The sequence below is a fragment of the Microcebus murinus genome, chromosome 11 (genome assembly GCF_040939455.1).
Source record: "Microcebus murinus isolate Inina chromosome 11, M.murinus_Inina_mat1.0, whole genome shotgun sequence".
Taxonomy (NCBI): Eukaryota; Metazoa; Chordata; class Mammalia; order Primates; family Cheirogaleidae; genus Microcebus; species Microcebus murinus.
The window spans coordinates 81,923,716-81,950,864 of NC_134114.1; the positions used below are offsets into that span (position 1 = coordinate 81,923,716).

Here is a 27,149-nt window from a genome sequence, read left to right on the forward strand (position 1 = left end):
TTTGCATCACAGATTACACAGTTGCTCTGTGTCTTTATGTGCCTTTTATATCTTAATTTAGGCCTTATTGTGACTATGTATATCACTTTGTGAAAGTATAAACCATAACAACTGATTATGGAGAATTGTTATGTGCCTTTATACAAAATAGAAAAAAAGTAATGCATATTTTAGTTCTCTCAATGTGTCCTATATTCCATAGCCTAAGCACTAAGTCAGGGATGCTATTTCATTAAGCTTAAATGGGAGAGAAAACAAGTCTCGGGAACAAAATGGCAGAAATCTATCTACTCGGGGATTCAAGAGTATAACTTTCATCAAGGTAAAATGAAGAGTATTTCAAAGAAACCAAAAGAACACCCAGCACTGTGGAAAACTGAGAGAACATGGGCTTAGGAGCAAGAGTGATTTCATACTCAGCCACTTACCAGCTATATGATCTTGGGCAAGGCATTTAATCTCTGAGCCTGTTTCCTTATCTGTATATAGGAATATCTATGCCTCTGAGTGATTGTTAGGATTAGGGATAACATAATAGGTGTTCAATAACTGGTTTCTGGTATGCTTACAGGGTTGGGAAGTGTGTTTCTTGGTTATAACCCAAAGTTATTTAGCAGAGGCAAGCCAAGAGGATGCCTGCATTGTGATAGTTTGGCTCCTGGGTGAGAGAGATTGTTGGCCACTTGGAGTGTCACTCTTTGTTGTTTGAAGTCATTAGCTACTGACACTCACTACTGTAATGGCATCGTGGAAAACTGCTCACCAGGACCATCTACCACCACTAGATTCATCCAGTCATCTACAGGAAGACAATGCCTTTAACCTAGAGTATACACAATGTTACAGTCGAAAGGCCCAAATGGTGGCTACCACCGGTGGACCATGGACCCCTGGTTCTTCCAAATTATTGTAAGTGTTCCAAGTGTGCATCACACACTCAGGATAGAATAATGTCTTGTGTGTCTATATGCAGTACTACTTTACTGTTGTGATTGAGTACAAATTCACAGCATCATTCTTAACAGCTTTTCATCATGTTATATTTATGCTCTCAGCCTTTATAAGACATGTGACATCAGAACGGATGTGTGGTGCAAAGGAATCGGAAAATTGTTTGACATTATATAGCAGCCCTCATGCTCAGAAAAGCCAAGAACTGGTGCTCTGATTTCCAAGGTGTGATGTATAAGCATATACAGTTTATTAAGGAGAACACTGAACAAGAACTCCCGTCTCCCAATCTCTAGTCCAGAACTTCCAACTGTGCAGATGTTTGTATAAGTGCCTCTGAAAAAAAAAAAATCTGTGAAATGTATTTAACATACAAATTAGTATGCATGAAATTTAGTATTGACAGAGCATGGCTTATATGAAAAACATTTAAAACAGTACAGGGCACATACAAAGCACTCAATAATGATAGCTATCGCTATGATGGCCGTTCAGTAAGGAGTAGTTTCATCACTTTTCTGTCTATTGCTCACAGTAACTTATCACATCCAAGTGTAATATTTTAAGTTATGTTTGTTACTCAGGCACGTGGCTTCTGTTTACACTTCTTACACTCTGAGAATGGGAGTAGGTTGATATTTTTTAAATCTCCCTTTCAGAAGTCTTTTAGAGGTAGAGGCTCTTGTCATCAGTACTGAAACTAACTTTTGGGCCATTTTCTTCCAGTGCATTTCATTGCAGCTTCAGACAGCTATTGGCCTTGAACATGTATGCTTAAGACAGAGCTCAGTTGTTGTTGTTGAATTACCCATTGGAATTTGGTATATTTCTGTGAACTAAAGAGATTAAAATATTAACTTTCCATCAATGTTTTCAACACCCCCTACCAGTTCCTCTAGACCAGACTATTTATTAAGAGATTTAACAATAGTCTCTAGAGATTTGGTATCACATTTCACAGTGTGGCCCACAGGTGATAGGAAGAAACATTGACTGAGAGAGATTTATGTCTCACTATACAAATAGAGTACTCATTTTATAAAACTGTAAACCATCTAGATTAATCACAGTAGTTAAATGTAGCTGAAAAACTCAAGGGGACCTTTCTTTGCATTTAAGACAAGTATTATCACTATGTGTTTGGTTCTGAATTTTTTTCAATATGCATATTTACTATGAGTTCATTTTCTGTAACTATCTAAGAATATGATTTCTAAGATAAAGAATTTGTGGAGTTTGCACTTGTCCAACCAGAATTCTCTTATAGGGAACTCACCCATGGAAAGGAGATGAAAGAGCCAAAAGAAGCGAGCACTTCCGTATGTGCTGATCACAACCATTTTAAGTAAAGCCGCATGACTTCTAGAAATGATTCTCATTCAGTCCTCTGTGTCAGGAGAGAACTGGGTTGTCTTGTCCAGAGCATGCAATGCAGTGGAGCCTTGCTCCAATATAATCGATGGGCTCAATGGTCGAGGCATCCAAGCCCCCAGTGGGGAGCTTCCTCTGTTATTGATAACCTGGTAGACAATAAACACATTAGGGCTAGCCATATACAGATGTTTTTAAGAAGTTACATCCGTATTGTTGCCCCACTCAATGCCCTATCACACCCTTAAATATTCACCCAGTGCCCAAATTGACTTTTCCATAGGAGCCCACTTTATGCCTTACGCAGGCCTTCTCCTCTTAACCATTTCCCTGTACTGTTCAACTATCCCTTTCCTCTTCTTTTTTCCCCACTGTCAGAACATATCTGCCCTGTCATCCTAATCTCTTAAGACTTTGAAAAAAATCAAATAGACATTATACAAATAATTTATGAAAAAACATGAATATTTCATCACAATAGATATATAAAAAAAAAAAAAAAAAGAAAAAACATGAATAAATGGCAATATGTGCCTCCTTCCCCACAGCTAACATATATGCATTTTAGCAGTGGCTTTAAGTAAATGAAGATACTCAAACACTGAGTATACTGAGTGTCCTGACAGGCAGTAGGAGAGATCCTTCAGGAATGATGAGTCTTTGGCTCTCATCATATGGACCCGTAGGACATTAGACCAACCATGAGCAAAAAGCATAAATTATACTCTAACTCTCACTTCTTACCTGGCTGATAACTGCATTCACAGAGGCAGTACTTCTGTTTCCATCCTCCTAGAAGTCTGTGGCACTGGAACAATTTTTTAAAGAAAAACATAGTCACACTAATAATGGGACTAATTTTCACAGTTTTGCAGCTGAGGCTTCCTTTGGGGCTTTTTAAAAACAAGTACCCCATTAATAATGGGCACAGACCTCACCAGGGAGAGGTATTAATTGTGGCAAAGGAGGTTGCAAAGGGAAGAAAGGAGATGAGTGACAATATGATGAACAGTAAACTGGAAGTCAGCAGTGCACTGGAAATGAAAAATGTAGAGCGATTTTCTTATTTACGTATATTTTATTCAAAGGAAATATAAGGTTGATTCTACAGTAGAAATAAGCAACATCCGACCTGAAGAATCCAGCTGGTTATCCATTTTTTGGTCAATCTCTGATCCTATCACTGTTAAGTAGTGGCTATGGCATTGACCAGTATAAAAACCCAAGATACCTGCCACTTCTGTTGCCAAAGACACCCCATCTTGCCCTGATGTGCTCTAACAGACAGGTTATGGTTCCATTTATATTAATGTGTGCAAAATTTTGTAATAAGCTTCAAGCTGTCCCACTGTCCCACTCTCCTTCCATCAGAACACTCGTTTTAAAGCAGTTTGTGACATTCAGCTTCTCCTTTAGAAAACAGATTTTTCATATGCTTATTATTAATATATAGGCTATTTCTGGGTGTTTTTTTTTTCTTCTTTGGAGGTAGGAGTCTGTAATGCCACTTCCTTTCTTAAAGGTAACTAATTTTGGCTACTCTTTTTAAAATGCAGAAGTTATACCCACTGGCCACAGATTAAGGTGTGGTTAGATTACATTCCAAAAGAGAAGTACTAGAAGTGTCGAGAGACATTATAGAGGTGGCTGAAATTCTAGGCTCTGGGCCTGGACTGCTGTTCAATCCCTGATTAGGTGACCCAGGGCAAGGCACTTAACTTTCTGGGCCTCAATTTCATCATCTGTATGAATGGAGATCCATAATTGCAGTAATTACTAAGTGGCTTAATATATGACAAGTGCTTCAAATAGTGCCTGACACATAGTAAATACTATATAAGTTGTTTCTAGGAGAACTAAATTGAATGGCTTTTATATTCATATGAAGAGAAAATTATCAAATAGTTTACTCTAATTAGAAAGGGGAAAAAGACATTGATTCTCCAACACCTAGTTTCTGAGGCTAAATTCAAGTTGGCTGTGCTGAAAGTACAGTTTTATATCTGTGGCTAACATTTATTAAGCACTTACTATTTTCAATGTATTGTGCTAAGCAATTCCCGTATTTAATTTTCACAAAAACCTTGATAGTAGGTACTATTATTATCCCAATTTTACAAATGAGAAAACTGAGGCTAAGTAAACTTCTAAAGGTCCAAGAGCTAGTAATTGATGTAATACTTAAAAGTTGATGCTTTTACCACATAAGAAAATCAACTTAAAATGTTGCAAAGACATAAACATAAGACTCAAAACTAGAAAATGACTTGAAGAAAACATAGGGGAAGTGCTTCAGGACATTAGTCTAGGGGCAAATATTTTATGGTTAAGACTTCAAAAGCACAGGCAAAAGAAACAAAAATAGATAAATGGGACTATATATTAAAATTAAAAGCTTCTGTACAGCAAAGGAAACAATCAACAGAGTAAAGAGACAACTTGAAAAAAGGGGAAAAATATCTGCAAACTATTCTTTTGAGCAGGGACTAAAATCCAGAATATACAAGGAACTCAAACAACGGCAAAACAAACAATCAGATTAAAAAGTAGGGCAAAGGACCTGAACAGATACTTCTCAGAAGATGACAACAAAAACATGAAAAATGCTCAGTAGTGCTAATCATCAGGGAAATGCAAATCAAAACCACAATTAGATATCATCTCACCCCACTTAGAATGGCTATCATCAAAAAGACAAAAAATAACAAATGTTGACAAGAATGCAGAGAAAAGGGAACTCTTATATGCTGTTGGTGAGAACTTAAGTTAGTACAACCATTATGTGTACTGTGAGAAGGTTTCTCAAAAACTGAAAATAGAATATATAATATAGCAATCCCACTACAGGGCATTTCTCCAATGGAAAGGAAATCAGTATATCAAAGGGATACCTACACCCCTAAGTTTATTGCAGCATTATTCACAACAGCTAAGATATGGAATCAGCCTAAATGTCCATCAACAGACAAATAAGGAAAACACAGATACATGTAAACAATGGAATACTATTCAGCCATAAGAAAGAATGAAATCCTGTTATTCATAACAACATAGATGAGACTGGAGGACATTATATTAAGCAAAATAAGTCAGGCACAGAAAGATAAATACTATGTTCTTTCATATGTGAGAGCTAAAAAAAATTGAGCTCATGGAAGTAGAGAGTAGAACGGTAGGTATTAGAGGCTGGGAAGGGTGAGAGATAGAGGAGGATGGAAAGAGGTTGATTAATAAATACAAAAGCTAGACAGGAGGAGTAAACACTGATATTCTGCAGCACTGTAGAGTGAATATGTTTAACTATTGTGTCTTTTCAAAAAGCTAGAAGAGAGGATTTCAATGTTTACAACACAGATAATAAATGGTGATGGGTATGATAATTACCTTGATTTGATCATTACACATTGTATAAACATGTCAAAATATCACTGTTCCATAAATATATATAATTATTTACATATCAACTAAGAATAAAAGGGAGAAAATATAAAAATGTACTCACAGTTCTCAATAAATATAAAAATATCTAAATGAATCTTCCTAGCAATACAGTTGGCCTGTATGGAGGAAAGTAGTAACATTTTCTAAAGGACATAAAATGATATTTGAGTAAATGTCAGAACAAGAAACATACAACTAGAGCCAGGTTTGTAAATACATACATACATGTGGTACAAATGCATTGAATGAGGGTGCATCTCAATTTGTAACAACAGGTCTTGAATGGGATTAGCAAAGACGGAATGGATATTTACTTTTGGTCACATTCTTTTTAAAGAGCATGTATTTGTGTATAAATGATATAAAAATCCTTACAAAAGAATGTGGACTTACATTTTTAAAAGTTGGTGGTTCTATACTATGCCCCAAAATATGCTTGCAAGTATCTATATATATTTATATATATAATGCAATATTATAATTCCTTTCTCTTTATCAGAACATGGTAGAGCAAATGAAGTGTGCTCCATCTATTTCCCACTGCCTGGGTTGTTGGTTTTAATCAAAATGAGGAACTTCAGGGCCTTAAGGAGATTTTCTCATCCTAAGTGCTAATAGTTGTTTGTGGCTCAGTATTATCCAGACCTGGTGAAAATAGTTTTGGTATTTAAAAAAAAAAAAAGTAAATATTTCTCTAACTCATTTTCTACGTGAAGAATAAATCTTGACTTTGTAGAATCATAACTTATAAGTCATTAAATAACTTGGGCCAAAGCAGCATCACAAAGGAGAACACTGGCTCAGCCAGCCTTGTGGTTATTCCTGGCTTATTGCGTATTTGCTGTGAGAGGGAACATCGCCACGGAACAAGGTACCCAGATAGCTTTCCAGATAGTGGAGAAGATGCAGTCATCTCCATTGCCTGCTGGCATTGGAGTTTCTGTAACTGCTCTCTGTTCTCATTTGATCTTTAATTAGCCTATCTCGTATCATGTATGACTTGTAAGACAACTAAGGTACACACTCAGAAGGTTGACGTGGAATCTTCAAATAAGATTACTCAGCAGATGTAAGTGGAACATTTCCATCTCCTTTTGGCAGTGAGCAGCCTTTGCTGTTATATCCCTCTGCATGTGGTCAGATATAGCTATCTCTGCTACATCCTGCGAATAACAATGCCAGCTTATTATGGGATTTCTCACCTCTGAATTTCTACAGGGTTTGCTGTCTGTAATACACTGGTGGCTCTAGCAGATTCTTACGTGAAGAGTCAGGGAGAACTAGTGTCTCCCCCAGAGTGTCTGACTCAGGACTGGGCACTAGGAGGCTTAATAAGGCAGGCAATGGAGAGAAAAGAAGGAAGAAGGGTATAGGTCTGCCTTATCTCCCAAATTAGATTGTCAGCTTCTCAGCCCAGAGACCATATCCTTTTTCCTATCTCCTTTAATACTTAGTAGAATATTAGGCAAACATTGAGTGTGCAGTTCATGCTTATGGCCTAAGGTTTTATTTAATTCATAGATTATCTCAAAAAGATACTATTTCCATTCACTTGAACTTAATACAGCCCAAAATAAGTAGCATTTTCTGTAAATGTTATTGAAATTTTATTTACAATGAATTGAAGGTATCTCTAAATTAGTTTTAAATGGGCCTCTCAGAACTATAATCCTCATTTCAGAGGACAAATCTCTAAGCTGGTGGTACGATGAAGACAGTAATGACAGCAGAAGTACATGTAGTTGTAAAACATAGGTATTATAAGGAAAGTACTGACAATGAAATCCCATAGATGACTAAAATGCTACAGTGAATAAAAACTCTTTCTGACCAAGGGTAGTGGCATTTGGCCCACTAAGGTTGGAAGGTGCATGCTATGGTGCCATTGTACTTCTGTCAAAAAGTCAGTTTAAAAAAAAAATCAGTTGGCTATTATGTATGGATCTCTTTCTAGATCTTCCCTCTATTCTGTTCAATTGAGCTATATGTTGTTTACCAATATCAAACTGTATTGATAACTATAGTTTTCTAGTAGGATTTGAAATCAGGTTAGGCAAGTCCTTCAACTTTGTACATCTCTCTTAAAATTACTTTATCATAGAACCCTTGCATTTCCATATACATTTTAGAGTCAGCTTATCTGGTTCTACAAAGATATGTTATAATTTTGATTGGGGATATTTTAAAAATTACTTTAAGAATTGCTGTCGTGATATTGACTCTTCATGGATAGGGATATTGTTCCATTTATTTACATATTTATGATTTTTTTCAGTCAAGTTTTATACTTTTAAGTGTAAGAACTTAGTTGTCTTTTGCTAGATTTATTGTAGATATTCGCCTTATTGGTGCTCCTGTAAATGGAATTTGTTACATTTTCCAATTATTTGCTGCTCACATACTTTTTCGTATATTAATCTTTTCTTATAACCTTGCTAAATTCATTTATTATTATAGTTCTTGTTATAAAAATTCCTTGAGCTTTTCTTTTGGATCAGATCACCAAATAATTTTATTTCCTCTTTTATGTCTTAGTTCAAAGACTAGGACCTCCAGAACAGAGATCCCTTTGAATATAAGTGTCGAAAGCAGGCATCTTTGTCTTTATCTCAGTGGAAAACAATTTAGTCTTTCACCATTAAGTGTGATGTGATTGAATTTTTTGCATATGTCCTTTGTCAGGTTGAAAAAGTTCCTTAGTTGAGAGTTTTATCATGAATGGGTATTGAAAATGCTTTTTCTGCATCGATTGGAATTATCACCTGTTTTCCTCCTACATTCTGTTAGACTAGTGAATATCACTGATTACTTTTCAAATGTTAAACCAACCTTGCATTACTAGAATAAGCTCCACTTGATCATGATGTGTTATCCTTTTTATATACAGCAATCTGTACCCATAGATTCCACCAATCAAAGATAGAAAATATTCTGGGGGGAAAAATGGATGGTTGTGTCTGCACAGAACCTGTACAAATTTTTCCTTGTCACTGTTCCCTGAACAATACAATAATTGTTTACATTGTATTAGGTATTATAAGTAATTTAGAGATGATTTAAAGTATACAGGAGGGTGTGAGTAGGTTATATGCAAATATTGTGCCATTTTATATCAGGGACTTGAGCATACTCAGACTTTGCTATCCAAGGGAAGTTCTGGAACAATCCCACATGGTATACTAAGGGACAACTGTATATGAATTTGATTATTGAATGTGCCCCCCCTCTAGAATTAGGTTTTTTGTTTTGTTCACTGCTGTATTCCATGGCAGAAAAGAGTGATCAGGAAAGACCTCTCTGAGAGAGGGAATTGGGGATACGAATGAATGAAGAGGAGCCAGCTATGCAAAAGTATAGGAGAACATTCCAGACAAAGGGAATGGCTAAGTGCAGAGGCTCTATGGTGGAAACAAGCTTGCCTCATTAGGGAATTCATCTTGGAGAGGAGAAAAAGCACAGTATGGCTGAGATATAGTAAATGATGGGGAGAGTGAAACAAGATGAGGTGAGAGACATGGCCAGATTATAATGCACTGCTGCAGATACAGTAGAACAAGAGCTGCCAACCTGTCTAGCACTTGAGACATTTTCTGCCCTTTGGGAGGCTCTAGGGTAGTCTTTCAATAGCTACCAGCCACATGCAGGTATTTAAAAGTATATAAAATGAAAAATTCAGTTGCTTAGTCACACTAGTCACATTGCAGGTGTCCAATAGCACATGTGGCAAATGGCTACCTCATTGGACAGCACGGATAGAGAACATTTCATCATCGCAAAAAGTGCTGCTGGGAAATGCTGCCATAAGAAAGCCAGTCAAAGGAGAAGTAATGCCAAGTTTGCTTAGCCTTTCTTCTGTGATGTTCTCTTTTAACCCTAGAATCAGTGTTTTTCTACTTAAATTGAAATATACACGGTGCCTAGAAAACCAGCATGTGGCCTGTTCCATGTGCAATTGCTCTAATGGATGATTTTTACCTATGACAGAAAAGATAGGAAGGACTGGTAAATCACAAGCATTAACCTCATTATAAATACATTGCAAATGTAAAAACGCAAAGTGTGAAAGTTATAAATGTGAAAACGGCTTTTATTTCTTTTAATAGGTGTTTTTCTATGTCTTATTGTAACCTAGGGACCTTGCTGCAAGAAACTGCCTAGTAGGTGAAAATAATGTTCTGAAAATCAGTGACTTTGGAATGTCTCGTCAGGAGGATGGTGGAGTATATTCATCTTCTGGCTTAAAACAGATTCCCATTAAATGGACAGCACCAGAAGCTCTTAATTATGGTAAGAATAAACTGGTTTCCTTTTTTGGTGGTAAAAACAGATTGTATCAGCACAAAACATTCATAAGCAATATTATAGGGGTAGAACATAACCATTTGAGGATCAATACAAATGATGAGTAAATATTCATACCTATCAGCACAAACTTAATTCATTGAATTATTGATCAGATTTCCATATGTAAGATTGCTAGATTAAAAAGATGGATATTATACTTATAAGTACTTTTAAATATGACTATATATCAGAGAATTTTTCATTTTATCCCAAAAAGGATTATTTTTACTTGTCAGATTATACACATGTAAAAGTAGCTCTGGACCATTTCTTTTGAATGTCTTATAATTAGTCTAATAATCTCTTCTAATGTTAGGTTCCTAAAATGTTAAGTCAATTCTTTAGTTTCTCACTCTGAAATCGATATGGGATTTCTTTGAATATCAGTCTCTGGAACTGGTATAAATCTTGAGGAAAAAGGAGATGGTAATTACATTTTAAAACAGCACGGATTTTTCACTTGAATTTTCATGTATCATTATAATTGGAAATAAATACAGCTTGCATTATCTGTGGTTGGGATGAAATGGGCCAAAACAAGATGAATAATAGCTCAAGAATTTAGGGGGGAGACCAGAGTATGCTTTAAGTGAAATTAGAAATTCCATTGTCATTAAGGTAAACAGCATATGAGCCATGAATTGGTGAGTGGGTATGGTATGTTTTTGAATAAAAATATCATAAAATGATTCTTTGATTTAAAGTGAAAAATTACTTCATCATGAAAAATGATTTTTAATTTAGGCATTAAGTTAAAGCAGTTATAAATGCCTTAAATAAAAAACAAATTTTTTTCCTAATTGAGGTAAAATTCATATACCATAAAATTAACCATTTTAAAGTGAAAAATTTAGTGGCATTTAGTACAATTCACAATGTGGTACGACCAATACCTCTAACTAGTTCCAAAACATTTCCATCACTCCAAAATAAAACCCTGTACCCATGAAGCATTCTCCCCTGCCGCCCCCCATTCTCCCAGCAGCCACCAATCTGCTTTTTGTTTCTGTGGATATATTTATTCTGGATATTTCATATATAATACATGGTCTCTTGCAGTTGGCTTCTTTCACTTAGCATAATGTTTTTAAGGTTCATCCATGTTGTAATATGTATCAGTACTTCATTCTTTTTAGGACTGAATATTACTCCATTGTATGGATGTACCACAATGTGTTTATTCATTCATCTGTTGTATTATATTTGAGCAGTTCTCAGTTATTCTGGCTATACACTAGACATTATGTGGTAACTTTATGTTGAGCCTTTTGAGGAAGTACTAATACCGTATTTTTTTCTGGATAAAGCTTTTGAATGTAAGTGGTTTGGAAGTTGATTGTGGCTGGTACAGATACCCCAAGATACTAATCCTCACCCTTTGCTTATCTTCCTGTGTACTAGCAAGAGAGGTTTTTGTGAGCCTTCTTCTGATTGCAATCCAATTCCACTATTCCTCAGAAAACAGCAGACCTGCTATTTTTCATAACAGTTTTTCTTTGGGGTGGTCATATTACTCTATGGTAGGATTACATTACTAAGGGGAACAGTGATAGGATAAAAGACAGGATTGTAACACTTAGATTTACACAGAAGGTTTTTCAGCACCCAAGAGAGAGATAACTGGATTTAGGAGTCCCTAAAGTCTTACCAGTAAAATCCAGCCCTCTAGAATTTGTTCTTAACCCACTTTGCCAGATTCTCTACATTATGTAGACATTAAAAGTCCCCTTACTATTAAGCAATTATGCAAGTAAAAGTCTGCCTCTCTTTCACAGTGTGCTTTAGTTGAATTTCAAGCTGACTAAAGCACTATATTTATAAATTGAAGTTCTAATTCTGAATACCTCTAACAGACCTAAGTAAAGCATTTTGTTAGCAGTGAGGGACATTTTTTTTAGCAGTCTTTATTATTATTTGTAATTTTATGAAACACAACAATTTATATAAGGAAGAGGAAGAAATTATAGTGGTGGATGAGGGAGAAGTTTGTAGTATATTATCCAGTCCCATGAGGGAGTTTCTAAAAGAATCTGTCAGCTTTCTCATAGCAACCTTGAGAAGTAGTTTTAGTTCTCACAGACTAAAATTACTAATGATTGGCCTTAAATCCTAGCATTTTTTAACAAGAGGAAATATCTTATGAAAGTCGTTATTTCTGGTTACTTCTTTCATGTTTTATATAAATAATTGATGGTAAGATTTTGCCTCATTTCCAAGGGTGTTTTCCACTGATTTTCTTCATTCTTGCCTCAGAATAGGTAAAATGCTACTCAAATCTCCCATCAAGTGTGGGGTCAGGGAAGATGAAAGAAACCTCCCTGAAACTTTGTGTTAGGGCCATAGAATTAAACTTACTGTTGTTAATTTTTTTAAAGATGCATATATGTGCTTAAAAAAAAAAATCAAGCAGTACTAAAGGGCCTACAATGAAATGTAAGCTCCTCCCCAACCCATCTCTAGCCACAGAATTCCCCTTCCTAGAGGCAGATACTCTTATCATATTCTCATACCGTTCTCATAAATGGCTGAGAATAAGTACTCTAAAATGGGAAGGAGTCAGGATTTTTAGTGAAAAGAGTCTCACATCACTCATCAGGAGATTTCCTAATTAGGTCATTAGCTAATGACCTTGACAAGCCATCCACTGCTCTGTATCTACCTTTCTTAATTTGTAACATGAGGATGATAGTACATTTTCCCTGCAGGATATTGTGAGGATCAAATGAGACAGGGCAAAGTAGCAAAATGCTATATACAACTATAAGTTACTCTTGGCCAGTTAACATTATCCAGCAAAACCAGGTTCAAAGGTCAGGATCATAAGTTTTCACATCTGAAGTGCGATCTTGGTTTACTTCTTGATCTCTGCCCAGATGTTACCTCACAAAGTAAGATATTTGACAACTCATACTTTCTCAAAGTACAACTTATACTTTCTTAAAGAATTAGTTTCAACTTGTAGCCATTGAATGACTTTCATGAAAAGTATTAAATTATTGGATGCCAAACATGAAAAGAGTTGATATCCAGACAAGAAAGTTAATGTTCTTACCAAACAGCATAGTGAATGTCCATAATTACTGTCTACTAAGAAGGAAGCTAATTCACACAGCTGGAGCTGATCCTCAGTGAGTCCACTTCAAACTCTGACGTCAAAGCAGTTATCATAGTGCAGCCACAACTCTTGTTTTCATTTTACGTACCTTTTTTAAGAAACGGAAAAGGCCATCCTATTTTAAAGCAATACCACATTTTTAAAGGAGGGGCATTTACAAATTCTGGAGTTAAGGAAGGAAGCTACAAGAGGGAGAGAAAATGAAATCATTTAAGAAGACTTTTACACCACTGCAAATGGAATTTAGTTATGATAATATATGCCCTATATGTAAAAGTAAAAGTAAGTATGTTAAAAACATCTAGGAAACTCTTAGCCTCTTGGACAGGCTAGATATTAGAAAGGATTTTTCTGCTTCCCCTTTCTTGATTTCACATCCATCTCTAGAAAACATCTTGTATTGGGGTTTTTATCTCTATGCTTCTCTAGAAAACTACCCCAAAAATTCTAAGAGCTTAGCTCACGTAGCTCAGTAAAACAGGTGCACCAAGATATTTTGACAAAACAAGGCACCATGTAATTTAAGGAAGTTGTTTTTATCAGCCAGCTATGTTAATTTCCACTCTATTCAAAACACACAGAAAAATATATTTTCCATAAATGAAACTATCAGTGGAGAAAATGAGACCTTTAAGCATGTAAGAATATCTGTAAACAGTGATGAGTAAAAAATTGAAGTTAAGGAACTTTCCTTATTGCTTTAAGTTTGTTTGTAATTTTAGAGGAAAGAAAATGATGCAGGCAGAAGACAAAATTGCAGGAATCCAACTTATTTAATCTCCTAGGCGTTGACGTGTACAAATGTATATCTTTTTTCATATAAACCAACCATCTCATTCAGATGCTACAGGGAAAGTAAGCTTGTATGCTGGCTGAATATTTGTTCATGGGCACAGGGGAGTCAGGAGGGAATGATCTGGAAGCTAGTTTGATTAAACTAGCAGCCTGAAGACTGTTCATTTAATTGGTAATATTACTAGTCCTGGAATGTAAAACCACGTAGAGAACAGGAAGACTAGCCATTGAGTTCCTTTGGCAAGTTTTAATACAATCATGCACCACTTACCTACATTCTGAGAAATGTGTCATTAGGCAATTTCCTATTGTGTGAATATAGAGGGTACTTACACAACCCCAGATGGTGTTCTCTACTACACACCTAGGCTGTCTGATATGGCCTGTTGCTCCTAGGCTGCAAACCTGCACAGCATGTTACTGTACTGAATACTGTAGACAATTGGAACACAATGGTAAGTATTTGGGTATCTAAACATAGAGAAAGTAATGCATTGCTCTATGACGTTAGGGTGGCTATGATGTCAGTAGGTGATAGGAGTTTTTCAGTTCTATTGTCATCTTACGGGACTACTACATGTGGTCCATCCCTGACCAAAATGTCGCTATGTGGCACGTGACTGCATGTTAATGTGTAACTGACATAGACATATATAACCAGAAAGGGCCACCTACTTGTCCTCTGTCCCTCACCTGCTCATGGTGGTTGTTCCCCTTCCAGGGAGATACAGTTTTGAGAGTGATGTGTGGAGCTTTGGCATCCTCCTCTGGGAGACCTTCAGCTTAGGGGTCTGTCCATACCCTGGAATGACAAATCAACAAGCAAGAGAGCAAGTGGAAAGAGGTGAGCCGAAGACATGGGTGGTTAGTGTTCACATCCAGCCCCGGGGCAGGCAGTGTGTGTATGTGGGGAGGGGGTTACATACTATTGGGGTACATAAGTAGAGAGCAGAGATGTTAGATAACTCTGCTTTTGAACCCCATGGAAGATCGTATACAACAAAAACAAACACACATTTTAAAGGATTCCAACACTTTAAAAGTAGAGAGCTACAGGGTTTTCTTCTGTCCCTTCCCTGCCTGGCATGGCATCTTCAGCGCTGTGCCATTTACTATCTTCAAGGGAAGTAGTTAGGCTAGTGTTCCTCAACCTCTTATCGTTTACTCTACCCTAAGTAAACCCCCTAATAATATTGCAAATTGAAATGTAGGTAGTCGTCAGGGAGTTTTTGAGACTTTTATAGCACTTTTGAAGAAACACTGTGGTCTCAGATCAGAGATGGGAATAACTAGTTAATGATGACACTCCTGTAATCCACAGTTGGAACAAGAATGCTCTCCACAAAATGGCGGTACTCTAACATCTGGCCCCCTGAGAGGGGCATGATTGTAGAATCAGGTACTAGAGGATGCCTTTGTAATTTCCTCCCCACCTTCCACACCCATCTGTACACACAGTGCCGGGAATATGAATGTGATTCATATTCATTTTTATTTCACTATTGAATTAGTGTTTATAAAACACCTCACCTCTTCATCTAGAAAAATAAGTTGTAGGGATGATTTATTAAAACTCTGCCCACAGCAACTAATTCTGAAAGCAAATATTGGAGCAACTAAAATATGCATTTGTATATGCTGTATCTCACATCAGACTTTCTGACAAAGGAACAAAAACAGATGTTCTTTAAACTAGAATGTAAGTCAATGGCTCTATGATATTGAATTCCACGTCAGTGTGCCCTGAAATGGATTTTTTGTTTCTATATATCTGTAAACTAAGGTATTAAAATTTAAAAACTGCATAATGCCCTGTGTGACTATTTAAATCTTCTCTCCATTCTAAATTCTATGTTCTTCTTCTCTTGGGTCTTCAGGATACCGGATGTCAGCACCCCAGCACTGTCCAGAAGATATTTCTAAAATTATGATGAAATGCTGGGATTATAAGCCTGAAAACCGCCCTAAGTTCAGTGATCTTCAGAAAGAGCTCACTGTCATCAAGAGAAAAATCACACAGTAACAGAACAGTGCGACACTCAGCCTTCAGGACTCTGTCCTCCAGTAGATTAATATTGTTGTTCTCATTAACCATGAGTTGATGCCACGTTACCTGCAACAGTCTTCTAAGGTTATTTTTTATTAACTGGGTTTTTAAAAATATGTTCTACTTAAAAAATGTCAAAAGGCGAATTTGTTAAAGAAATAGCCCTGCCAAGAGCTTTATTAGCTAAATCCTGCCATTTCATTTCCATTGCAAATAGAAAAACACAGGCTCTAAATGTGTGAAGGATAAAAGATCCGTCTTTTTCACACCCAGGACTATTGATGTTCCTACTTTTGGCACAGCTTGTGGGCTGCTGTCCTGTTCCACAGACCCTACCCAATTGGTGCTATAAACTGCATTGGTAATGCCCTGTTTGCAGGACACGTTCCAACCACAGTTGGCTTTCCACTCTGCTAAGGCAAGATTATATTTGTAAACGTCATTTTATATGGGAAATTATTTGGACCTCCTAGGGTTTTCTTTTCTTTCTTGCCAGAAATAAGCCTAGTATAAGAATCATCGTGCTATTGCATTATTAGTTAACTTGTCATTTTCCTCCTTTGTCTGGGCATCAGAAAATAATACATGCAATGTCCTCAAAGAACACACTGTTAAGAGTTGAGGCAGCTTCTTTTAACGGGTGTTAGTGCTGTGACAGCAAGAAGCAAGTTTGAACAAGAGAGTGGTCTGGAGAAAAGACCAGCTAGAATGGTGATCAAAGTAGAAAATATAAAATCCACCTTTTTATGAGAGTTATTATGCCTTTATAAACACACATGTCCCTTTATGGTCCGAATTCAGCAAAAAGGTCCTAAGAAATGTTTCGGGAGTTCATAGAGCAAGCCCTCTTAATAGCAGTAAAATTTTTTAGAGAAAATCCACAGAAATAACAGCATACTTCTAGTCAAGTATCTTCACCTTAGTGGAGGCATCCCAAAATGTAATCACCTTCATTTGTACCAGTTTCCAGAGCTGTCAGAATTTCGTGATTCTATTTTCATGTGCGTGTACACACCACCAGGGTGCAAGGCAGATGTGAATGCAGTCGAGTATTAATGAGGGAGACAACATGGGGACAGCCCTCCCATCTCCACTGCCCACCTTCACTGACCCTTACCCTGCTCCCTGGACATTGTTAGCATCATTAGCTGCCAGTTAGATAAGCACAGTGCTGAAGATCTCTCCTGCCGATAAAACGTGGCATAGTTAAAACAAGGATCTGCTGAGCCGAATCTAAGCTGGACCCAGGGAACTTACCCCATGATCTGTAGATAGTTGCCTCTCAGGATAAATACGTGTGTGGGAGATGATCCTGCTCAGGGGTGAATGTGGCCTGGAAGCCTTTAATAAATTCTCAGGCCTGTGTGTCCAGATAAATATCACCTTGAGTATTTGGTCTGTGTTCATTGAAAGATCTTAGAACAGAAAATTCCTCCTGCCCTTTCCAGCTGTTTGCCTCCCCTGAATATCATTGTGCAGAACTCCCACAGGTACTTTAAAGAGTATAAAAAGGACAATACTGAAGAGAAAAATGACTTGTGTCTATCATTTCAATCTCCTTGCAGATTTTATGCACATTTAATGATTAGTACCATTCAGACTAAAATGAAAGCATCGTAAACTTCTCCTCAAAAAATATATTTGCAACATACAAAGCAACTTCTTTTTAATCAGCATAGTTTTCCTTGATGTCAAATATTATAAATAAATGGAACTTTCTTTTGATGGAGCATACTATGCTAAATCAAAGCACAGACTCATGAATTAAGATAAAGTGCTGTGGTCTTCAGGCACTTGCCAGCCTTCAAAAGTAAGAATAATATGGGACATTTCTACCCTTTTGTCAGTATTACCCAGTGAATCTCTGTTTGTAATATTCTTTGTCTGTTTAAAGAAAACAGTCTCCTATCACTTAGTGGCCTCACGCTAAGCTCTCAGCAAGGAGAAAGAATGATGGTTGTGGCTTTCATATTGTGAACAAGACCTAAAGCTTAATCCTTGCATTCTTCTGGTGTAAGGAATGAACACAGAATTGATATTTCACTCATCCAGGCTGTTAGAATTTGCAATTCACATCATAACTCTGTGCTTAAATTTAAAAAGCTTTTCAAAACATCATGACATCTGCAGCATTTAAATTCTATTTTATTTTTTGTCCCAAAGCAGGCAGTGGTATAGTTCAAGATTAATAACTCATTGGGAGTCTTTCAGGCTATCAGCTGTATAGAATATTAAATTTTATATAGGTACATGCATTAGGAAAAACTTATGCAAACCATTTTTACTGTTAATTTTGTTGTGCTTGAAGTATAATTTATTCATCCCTTCTGTCACTGATAATTATTGGAATTATGTACTTTAGGAGGCTAATCCATATCCAAAACCACACATATAAATACTGCTTTGAATTTGCAAGTTGATGCAGGGAAAGAAAGCTTCAGAAATGCACAAAATCCTATGACTTGTTTAGCAAGAGCGCAGTTGTAATGCATTTGGAAAATCCAAAATTTCCACTGGTCTGAATGTAATTAAGTCCAGTCACAAATCTTTTTGTGGTTGATGGATTATCTAAGAGTTTCATATATCACTACTGTATAGTTCCTCTCTCATAATTCTTTAAATTTATTAATATGAGAGAAGAGAGTTAAATGTAAACAGTCTGTATCTCACCTACAGTTTTCTACCTTGAACCACCAAAGAGCCTTTATGAGAAACATTTAGGTAGTTCATCATTTTTCAAGGAAAGACATTTTTCAATGTCAAATTAACATTTATTACCAACATGTGAAAACTAAAATTAATTTTATATTCCATGTAATCTAAGGTTACTTCCGAAAGCCAACATATTCTTTCTCTTCCAGAAAAATAATAATAAAGGATTAGCAGGTTTTATTTAAACTTTCAGAAACTGAGGCTTTATTTCAGTCCATCCTGCCACTAGGTCCCTAGTGAAAGGTCTCATGTAATTATTTCTCTTTTATCTCCCAAATTTAATATGGGCAATAAAATTCCCCTTCCATAATTCACCATTTATCATAAATACAATAGTATTGAAACATCTTACTAGCAGATCAGTGTAGATCAAGAACATAACTGGGTCAGGTATTGTTCAACATAGATTTCCCAATTGTGTTCATTTTATGGTTATTTTGAAAAGAAAACAATGTTTTGTCATTGAAATAGCTTTAACTTCCTTTAAGCCATGATATGGTTTTCCTGTCTATCTGATATTCATTTCACTTTTACCATATAGTTTTATAATGTTTGGTTAGTACCACTAAAATAACTTCACAATACTGGTATTTGTGTTCAGAAGAAAATGTTTTAGCTATGATATATGCCACACACTGAGGACCTTGTAGTAGGATAAACAATCAGAATGCAACAATATAAATATCTGGATCATACACCACTTTTGTCCAAGATTATCTCAGTTACACCACTTTATTATTGATTCTTGTGAGTCATCAGTAGTTTTGAGAGTATACCCGAAAACCTCAATTAGTATACTCTGTGTACATTGTGGCCACGTGTCCTTTGAAGATTGATATTTTCTGAAGAGCTTGTTTCCCTCAGTCCTCTCCTTTTTACACATGCTGACTTTATCACACCATTGATACTTTAAATGGTTCTTATCAGAATTGGTTGTCCATAAGTAATATTCTGAGTCCTGGAAAGATTGATTTTTGTATTTAGGAGGTCAAAGCCCTCACACAAGACATATAACATTACAAAATAAAAAGAGCAACAAAGAGGCAAAGGAAATAATGTTTTCTTTATGTATTGATAATTAAATGGGATCAAAGATTTTATATGAAAATGAGTTTATATTACATTTCCACATACTATTAAGTTAGCATGAAAGTTTACCATTAAAATAAAATGTTACCTCTTCTATTACTGATTTGCTTATACATATCAGAATTGTGTTATTAAATATTTTAATATGTTTTTTCTGTTTTAATTAGCTTCATGTCAAGTCTAAATACTGTATTATTTGGAAGAATCCAGAACTATGTATTCATTCTGCAAAAGAGACTCTGACTTAAAATGTCAGAATTTCATGTACCAAGATTACCTACTTGAAGGAGATATTGGTACAGTCCTAGAGTCCCATAAAATTCTCATTTAAAAAATAATACTGTAATACAAGGGAGTATATAAACTATATATTTTAGCCACAATTCAATTTAAGGGAAATATTTAGTACCCCTTAAAAACTCTCCTACTGCTTCACACTGATTCAAAGATTAAATTCTGAATTGTTAAAGTATAGGCATTAAGAATCACTTAGCTACCTAATAAGGACTGAGATTCTTAGGTGGTAGAAAAATCCTGCTGTGTTAAATTCTCAGTCACTTTAAATAGTACAGAAGTAATGAGCATAGGCTTCAGTCTATCTGCTAATAAGGTGCTGAGGCAAGCATTTCCAAAGGCAAAAGAGGACAGAACCAGTTATTCCAAGGCAGCGTGATGCAGCCCTACAGAGTGTGAAAAAATTAAAATGGGACAAAGACTTGGACAATGCCATTAGGAAGCCTGAGAAAACAGTGCCACAAGGCCAGATCCTTTCCTATAGAAAATAAAAAAGATCTTCAGAACCAAAAGCAGCAAAAGTGGTCACCCGCCAGTGTGTGTGCCTTAGTGTGAGCAAACAAATCCTTCTCTCTTGTGCTCAGAGCAGTTTCATATCCCAGCTCAGAGATGCTGCCGTGCTGGGCAATGCTTATACTCGCTCTGCTCCCCACTGGTGGATTTGATCATATATGTTCACGTTTTTCAAAGAGACCACCCAAAATTTAAGTTTGCAATAATTATATTTAACATTTCTTAAACTAAGATCACTGATTTTTCAGACTTTATTAGAAATCTTTGGTTGCAGTGGGGCTTAACCTGGGCTCAGGTCTCCTAAATGAGAGCACACTTAGGCCGCCCTATTTCACTGTTTCATTAAGGTTAACTAAATGACACTTAGAGTTTCCCACAGAGGGACCTCACTGTGATGATCTCTACTCTAGGGAAACAGAGAATTTGGCAGGGAAACAGGAAAATACCAGTTAAGTAGCAATATTCCTTGTCTTTAAACTAGTAACGTTTGAGGGAAAGGACTCTTAGAACATCCTAAAGCTAGTCCGAGTGCAGCAGGGCTCAGCGAAGACACAGAAAGGCAGAGAGAGAGACCTCAGGAAGGGAAGGTTGAGAGGAGATAAAGGGCAATAACAAGCACCAATGTAAAATGACTCGAAGGCTAACAACCTTCCAAGGAATAAATGCAGTATCAGTAAGAGAAACTAATCCTCAAAATGGGGGCTAAGGGGCTTCCTGCTGCATGCTATTAAATATTACACGCCTCTCAAGTCTCTACAGCATTTTATTAAAGGGCACCGAATTAAATATTGCTTTGATTTTCTTTATGCTCCTTATAATCTCACAAGGTAGCCACTGTTGAATCCGAATTACCCTTGCTCTGTTTTTCTGTAAGGCTGCAGACACGATGGTGGTTCAGCCCACTGTAAGCAATGGGAGGCTGAGCTATGGCACCCATATATCTAGGGTAGCCAGCACTGGAGGAAAATTGCTACGAATGCTCCTGTTTTTCATCTTATTAAAGAAAAAATATTTTGCAGATTTGTAACAGAAGGACAGATTTAGCTTCCCTCCTGTCAGCAAACTTGTAAGAACCCCAAAGCAAGAATATTTGGGATTCATTCTAAGAGACTCAAATCTTGAATTTCTAAACTATCTTCCCAAACATTATCATTGAGGCCACCAAGATGCAAGTGTTCTACAAAGTAATAAACCGTTCCAAGTGATCATAATGCCCCTGGTAGTGGAATTTTATGTTTCCCCACCTTAGCTTTACTCATTCAGGAAGCTTTTTACCATCTACCACGTCAAGTGCCATAAATGCTGCCGCGTGTTCATTTTCCCAGTATTTTTGACTTCTGGTTAGTATTTCCCTGTCTCATCTTCAGCTTCTCAATCTTTTGCTTTGCCAAAATAGAAAAGCCTTTATCATCATCAGCTTCTATTGAAAAATGTTATCATTGGCCTCAACCAAAGAGTTTCTCCCCAGGTGCTCAGGGGCCCCAGCCTTACAGGGGAGGCCGAGGCACCTGCTTGCCAAGGCTGGCTGCACACATGGTGTGCTAGGATGCACCCCCCATGGTGGATGCACCTGAGAATACAAAGATGACCTGGTTGTAGTCTTTGATGTGGAGACAGGACAAATAGGTGTGTTAGATGAGTGGCTCTATCAGGAGAGGCTCTTGGGAGATTTTTTCAGGACAGCAAGTTACTGCGAGTAGGTGTGTCCAGGGAAGAAGCCTGTTGACTTGGCCAAGGAAGCTGATCAGGTGACCTCCCACACCCCACTGAAGAAATGTTGGACACTAATGATACTGCTCTGCCTTAACCCCCTGGACATACTCAGTCCTTCCATTCCACTCTTTTATACCAATAGTTTTTGTTATTTCCTCGTTATTCCTCTTGTTAGCAGATGTCTGGAAGTATTTCAACTGTGTAATGTTAAAGAGTTTCTTTCACAGCCTCAGAAAAGAGGGTGGCAACTATGAGCCTTAAGTTCAAAAGAAGCCAGTCTACCTAGATTTACAAACCCCAGAGCATCACTGTATCAAAACATCAGTTCTTCTCTACAGTTCCCCAAAGCTGTACCCTTCCTAAAAAGCCAAACATCACACCTTTTTCCTATTTGCTAAGAATGTCTTTAGTATCAGAATAAGCACATTTAAAATGCTATCCAAAGAAGATTCATATTAGATGATATATTAAAAGAAGCCACATTTTGAACTGTAACCAGACAATAGAAACACCACTGTACCCCTTTGTCGTCAGTTAAAACGCCCTTGCAAAATCTATGAACACTCAAGCAGTTCATCTTATCACAAGAGACCATACCTCATTTAGAAAACAGGACAGATATCAATGGGAAATGTCAACGTCCTAAGCAACAAAGGATAAATCTAAGAGGTCCATTAAAAAAGAAATCCCAATTCATAGATAGGAGCAGCAAAAATCTGGGTATGAAAAGAAGAAATCGTGAGTTCCAACTGTCAATATTAATAGTTTCTTCATGTAACTTCTGTCAAATAGTGCAACCTAGGAGTTTTCTTTTGAGTTACCTGAATAATCTTTATAAAGCAAAAAATTAAATTCCCTCCAGTAGGGGCTCAGGTCTCTAACTGCCCTGGATTTAAAGCCTTAGGAGCTAAAGAGAGGATCTGGAATCTGATATTACTGAGGTGTTAGGTAAAAGGGCCATCCTGGCAGTCTTTGTCAGCTCACTAATCCATGCTTTTAGTTTTTAAACCCAGAAGAAAATAAAAAAGCAAAACACGTAGGAATTCTTCTTTTACAAATAATTTGATGTGGAATAAATAAACTTACCTGCCTCCTCTTAAACAAATGCCAGACTGTTGCAAGCAAATGTGGAGGGCAAATTGTTCAGTGCCATGGTTGATACAACTTTGAATGTTTTCTCCTAACCCAAAGTACAGCAGTTCTTGCAAGACTATAGGGTGCTACAACAGAGGCCCAATCGCTTGTCAGTTTGAATTGCCTCGCTTCAGGCACAATCAGAAGACCAATTCCAACAGAAGTGAACTTATTTGTCATAATTCCACCTTAGATTCTAGGCCTTTCATACAATACACAATATATACACGTTCTAATGGAATTCACTGTTTTTGGTTTTAGTGTCAAAGAGATTGGTTCCACAAGGTTCACTTGTTTTCCCTTAAGTGTATTTTATAATCCTGTGGTTCTAAATTCAATCCCAGATGTAGTATCAGAACATCACATCAAATCAAAATCAGAGACAAAGGGGAACTGGTAAGGAGGGATCTCAATTATTTCAAGTTCATGACCAAAGTGGCCGAAGACATGCTGACATGCCCTTTCACTTGCTGACATTCCACTTTACAAAATGTCAGGTATCCACTTCCATCCTGTGACATAGGCTCAACGTGGACCAATGGCCAGGAACATATTTCAATGGGCCCTTTCTGTTCATCATTCTCCTCCATAGAACATTGAGATTTCTCACTGAAACAGCTCCTTTACTCAGATATCTATAGATTTTATGATTAATTTATGCTTAAATGTATTAAATTTGGTGGCCTAATGCAGCAACTGAATATGGTGGTGGGGTCGGTACTATGAATTCTGCTGACTTTATGTTATGGTTTTTTTTGTATGTGTGTGTTTGTGTTTTTTTTTTTGGTTTTGTCGGGCTTCTGGTGAGTGCCCTAAAAAGATTGCTCTAAAGTCATAGCCACACAACCACCACATAGGGAAAGGCCAGATAAATACAGGAGAATATTATCAAGTTGTCAGAGAACCAACCAAGCACAGCCCTTACTTCAGGAACCCAAGCAAACTGAAAGCAAAGACAGTGTACAAATGGTGCCCTTGCCAGTTGGCTGTGGGCCCACTAGCCTGAGGCACTGCGCCTTTTCCTGGCATAGGCCCATAGGGAGTGGTTGTGGAAATGTGATTTTTATGAGTTACTTCCTCTTCCTTTTTATAGAAAAGGAGTTTGAGATGATGGTGTGGGAGTGGGGTCCTCAGCCACCAAATGGTATAAATGTTCCACCTGCAAGCAGCATTTTGAGCAAAGTACTCCTGTGGTTTACAGAGTTTTCTTTTAGTGCCAATGTATGGTCCATTTAATGTCAGATTAAAGCACCTTTAATCTTTGTTGTTGTTTTAAAATAATATATTTGTGAAGTAGATAAAAGAAACACTGGAAATAGGGTGCCTCTTCTGGAAGGTTCGAGTGTAAAACATACAAACAAGGCTTTGGTGGGTTTATGTGGCTTTGTAAGCAAGTCTAAAAATAAGAGCTAAATAGATAAAGCTTTTAGTTGTCTATCTTTTATCATTTTTAACTCAGATCTGTATTTAACACTTATTTATTTGTTAGTTTTTACATTCAGAAGAAATACACTTTGAGCCTTGGCTAACATGATAGGATATTTTTAAATTGTTTTCTACATTTTAAGACATGATTTCATCATTTTTGTAAACTTAGACCATTTTTGAATAGCCTCCCTCTCTTTTCCCATAGACCAATTACCACTCATGGGTCTGCAGAACCTTTTACTGTATTCTTATAATAAATGTAAAATATTTGTAGCAAACTGTGCCTTGTCTTGTTTAATCTTTCCATCATGTTTATATTTCTCTTCCTTTTCCATATAAATATGCTCTGAGTAGAAGGGAAGGAAGGCGAGATTTCCATGGTAACTGGCCTCCTAGGGCTGTAACAGTGCATAAAAATTATTAGCTTTCAGTTTCTCTGTAATTAAGCTTATGAGGTCTGCTGATAATGGGTGTGTGTTGCTTACAGTCCAATCACTGCTTCTTCTGTTAAGAAATCAAAACTGAAATGAGGTTCAAGTCCTAGTTCTCTGTGTGGGTTGGCTGTTTGCCAGGTTTTTTTATGTTTTGGTTTTTGGGGTTTTTGTTTTACTTGTCATAACAGGATTTGTTTAGACATAACACAAAGATTTAGGGGGGAAAGGTGGCTGAGAGAGGTTTGGGCCAGAAGCTGAAGCCTGCTTCTCTAAAGCAGGGTGGGTGGGTGTCAGTGCCTGTCTCTTACCAGGGCTGAGCTGGTCCCTCAGCCGAGACATTTGACCCCATGTGCCCTTCAGTCAGCAGATCAGTAACCTTCCTAAAACTGCATGCTGTTATTTGCACGGGTTTAGGGTGACATATGCTTTCCCTCATTAAACCAAGGCCTGTTCTCATCCCTGATTCTGCATTAGAAGAGTCAACCTCCACTGCTCCTCAAATACACATGTTTACTCTTCACGGGGCAGCCCACAAGTTTCTAGGACAGGCAAAAGGAATCCATGCAATCCTCATTGACCTTCCTGCTTCTGCAGCACCCTGACCAGAGCTGTGTGCGTCCAGGCCCTTGGTGAATTCCCTTTCACCTCATAATCATCTGTCTGGAGTTGCATCCTCTTCTCCAGCAACTTTGATTTCTGGCACAGCAACCCAGACAACCTCTGTGCTTTTACTGACTTCACTTAATTAGGACCAAGTGCATCCATCACCAGGGAAGGTTGGTTATCTAACTGAAATCCCATTCCTCAAGATGAACAAACAGCGTCCCTGAGATGATCTTTCATCTTCTTCCATTACTTAAAGCCCTACACATCACTGAACATTCCCCATCTAGCTGTTGTTTTCTTCAGGCAGATGGTGGTGATGTTGCTTGCAAAAAACATGGATGTGAGAGCTAGTTTTTATTAAAAGCATTAATGGTTGCCCCTTCAATTAAAAACTGGGTCTAAATGAAGTGCTTTTTCAAACTCCCCAAGGCTAATCCATGTGGAATGGCCAACAGTTAGGCCAGACTCTGGTGATTACACCCAGGTAAGGCTGAAGCTGCGGGTTCCCAAAGCATCTGATGTTAAAGCAGGCACCAGGCTAGAAGCCAGGAACTCAGGTCCTCAGCCTTGATCTGACTCTCTCTCGTTTTAAGCTTGAACAAAGCCATATCACTATCTAAGCCACAATTTTCTCACTTATAAAATGAGGTTGAACTACCACAGTTATTAACTTTTTACCTTTTCCTCCATCTTTTGAAGGAAGGGGGGATGGCCTACTCCCCTTTTCTAAAAGCATCCTGATTTTCTCCAGGGGAATTTCCTCTCCAGTATTTGGTGTGGTCTTGATGGAAAAGTAATTCCAAGTACCCACCTCCCATTACAGCTGCCAAAGGATCTATATCCTTTATTTACCCAATTGGATCCTTTCTCCCAGGACTGAGTTTTGAAGGACAAGAGGAACAGCTAAGAGAGCATTCCTTAGAGCAGAGACCATTCCTCCAAGGAAAGTACTGCTGTAATTCCTTCTTCCCCACTCTCCAGAGCACTCTTCGTTTTTTCCATTCCCAAGCCTCGTTTTCTAGCCTCCCACTGACGTTGGAACTCTAGATAGCATTCTGGCTAATTCCCTTTTACCTCAGCCACCCATAGTCCATTTCTGTTGTCTGCTGCCAAGAATCCTGACTGGTATAATAACCTCTAAGACCCTTTCCGGCTGTGAGAT

General features: G+C 37.3%; 1 protein-coding gene across 5 annotated transcripts in view; it reads left to right on the forward strand.

Moving 5' to 3' along the window:
• The window catches only part of FER (FER tyrosine kinase), a 382,557-nt gene extending 361,099 nt beyond the window's left edge, over positions 1-21,458 (forward strand). For all 5 annotated transcript variants that reach the window (XM_012790246.3, XM_012790244.3, XM_012790243.3 and 2 more), the window contains 3 exons: positions 9,896-10,050; positions 14,739-14,861; positions 15,895-21,458. In XM_012790246.3, coding sequence (XP_012645700.1) covers positions 9,896-10,050; positions 14,739-14,861; positions 15,895-16,040 — 424 coding nt within the window. In that variant the 3' untranslated portion in view covers positions 16,041-21,458. The remainder of the gene's footprint in view (positions 1-9,895; positions 10,051-14,738; positions 14,862-15,894) is intronic.
• The last annotated feature ends 5,691 nt before the right edge of the window (positions 21,459-27,149 follow it).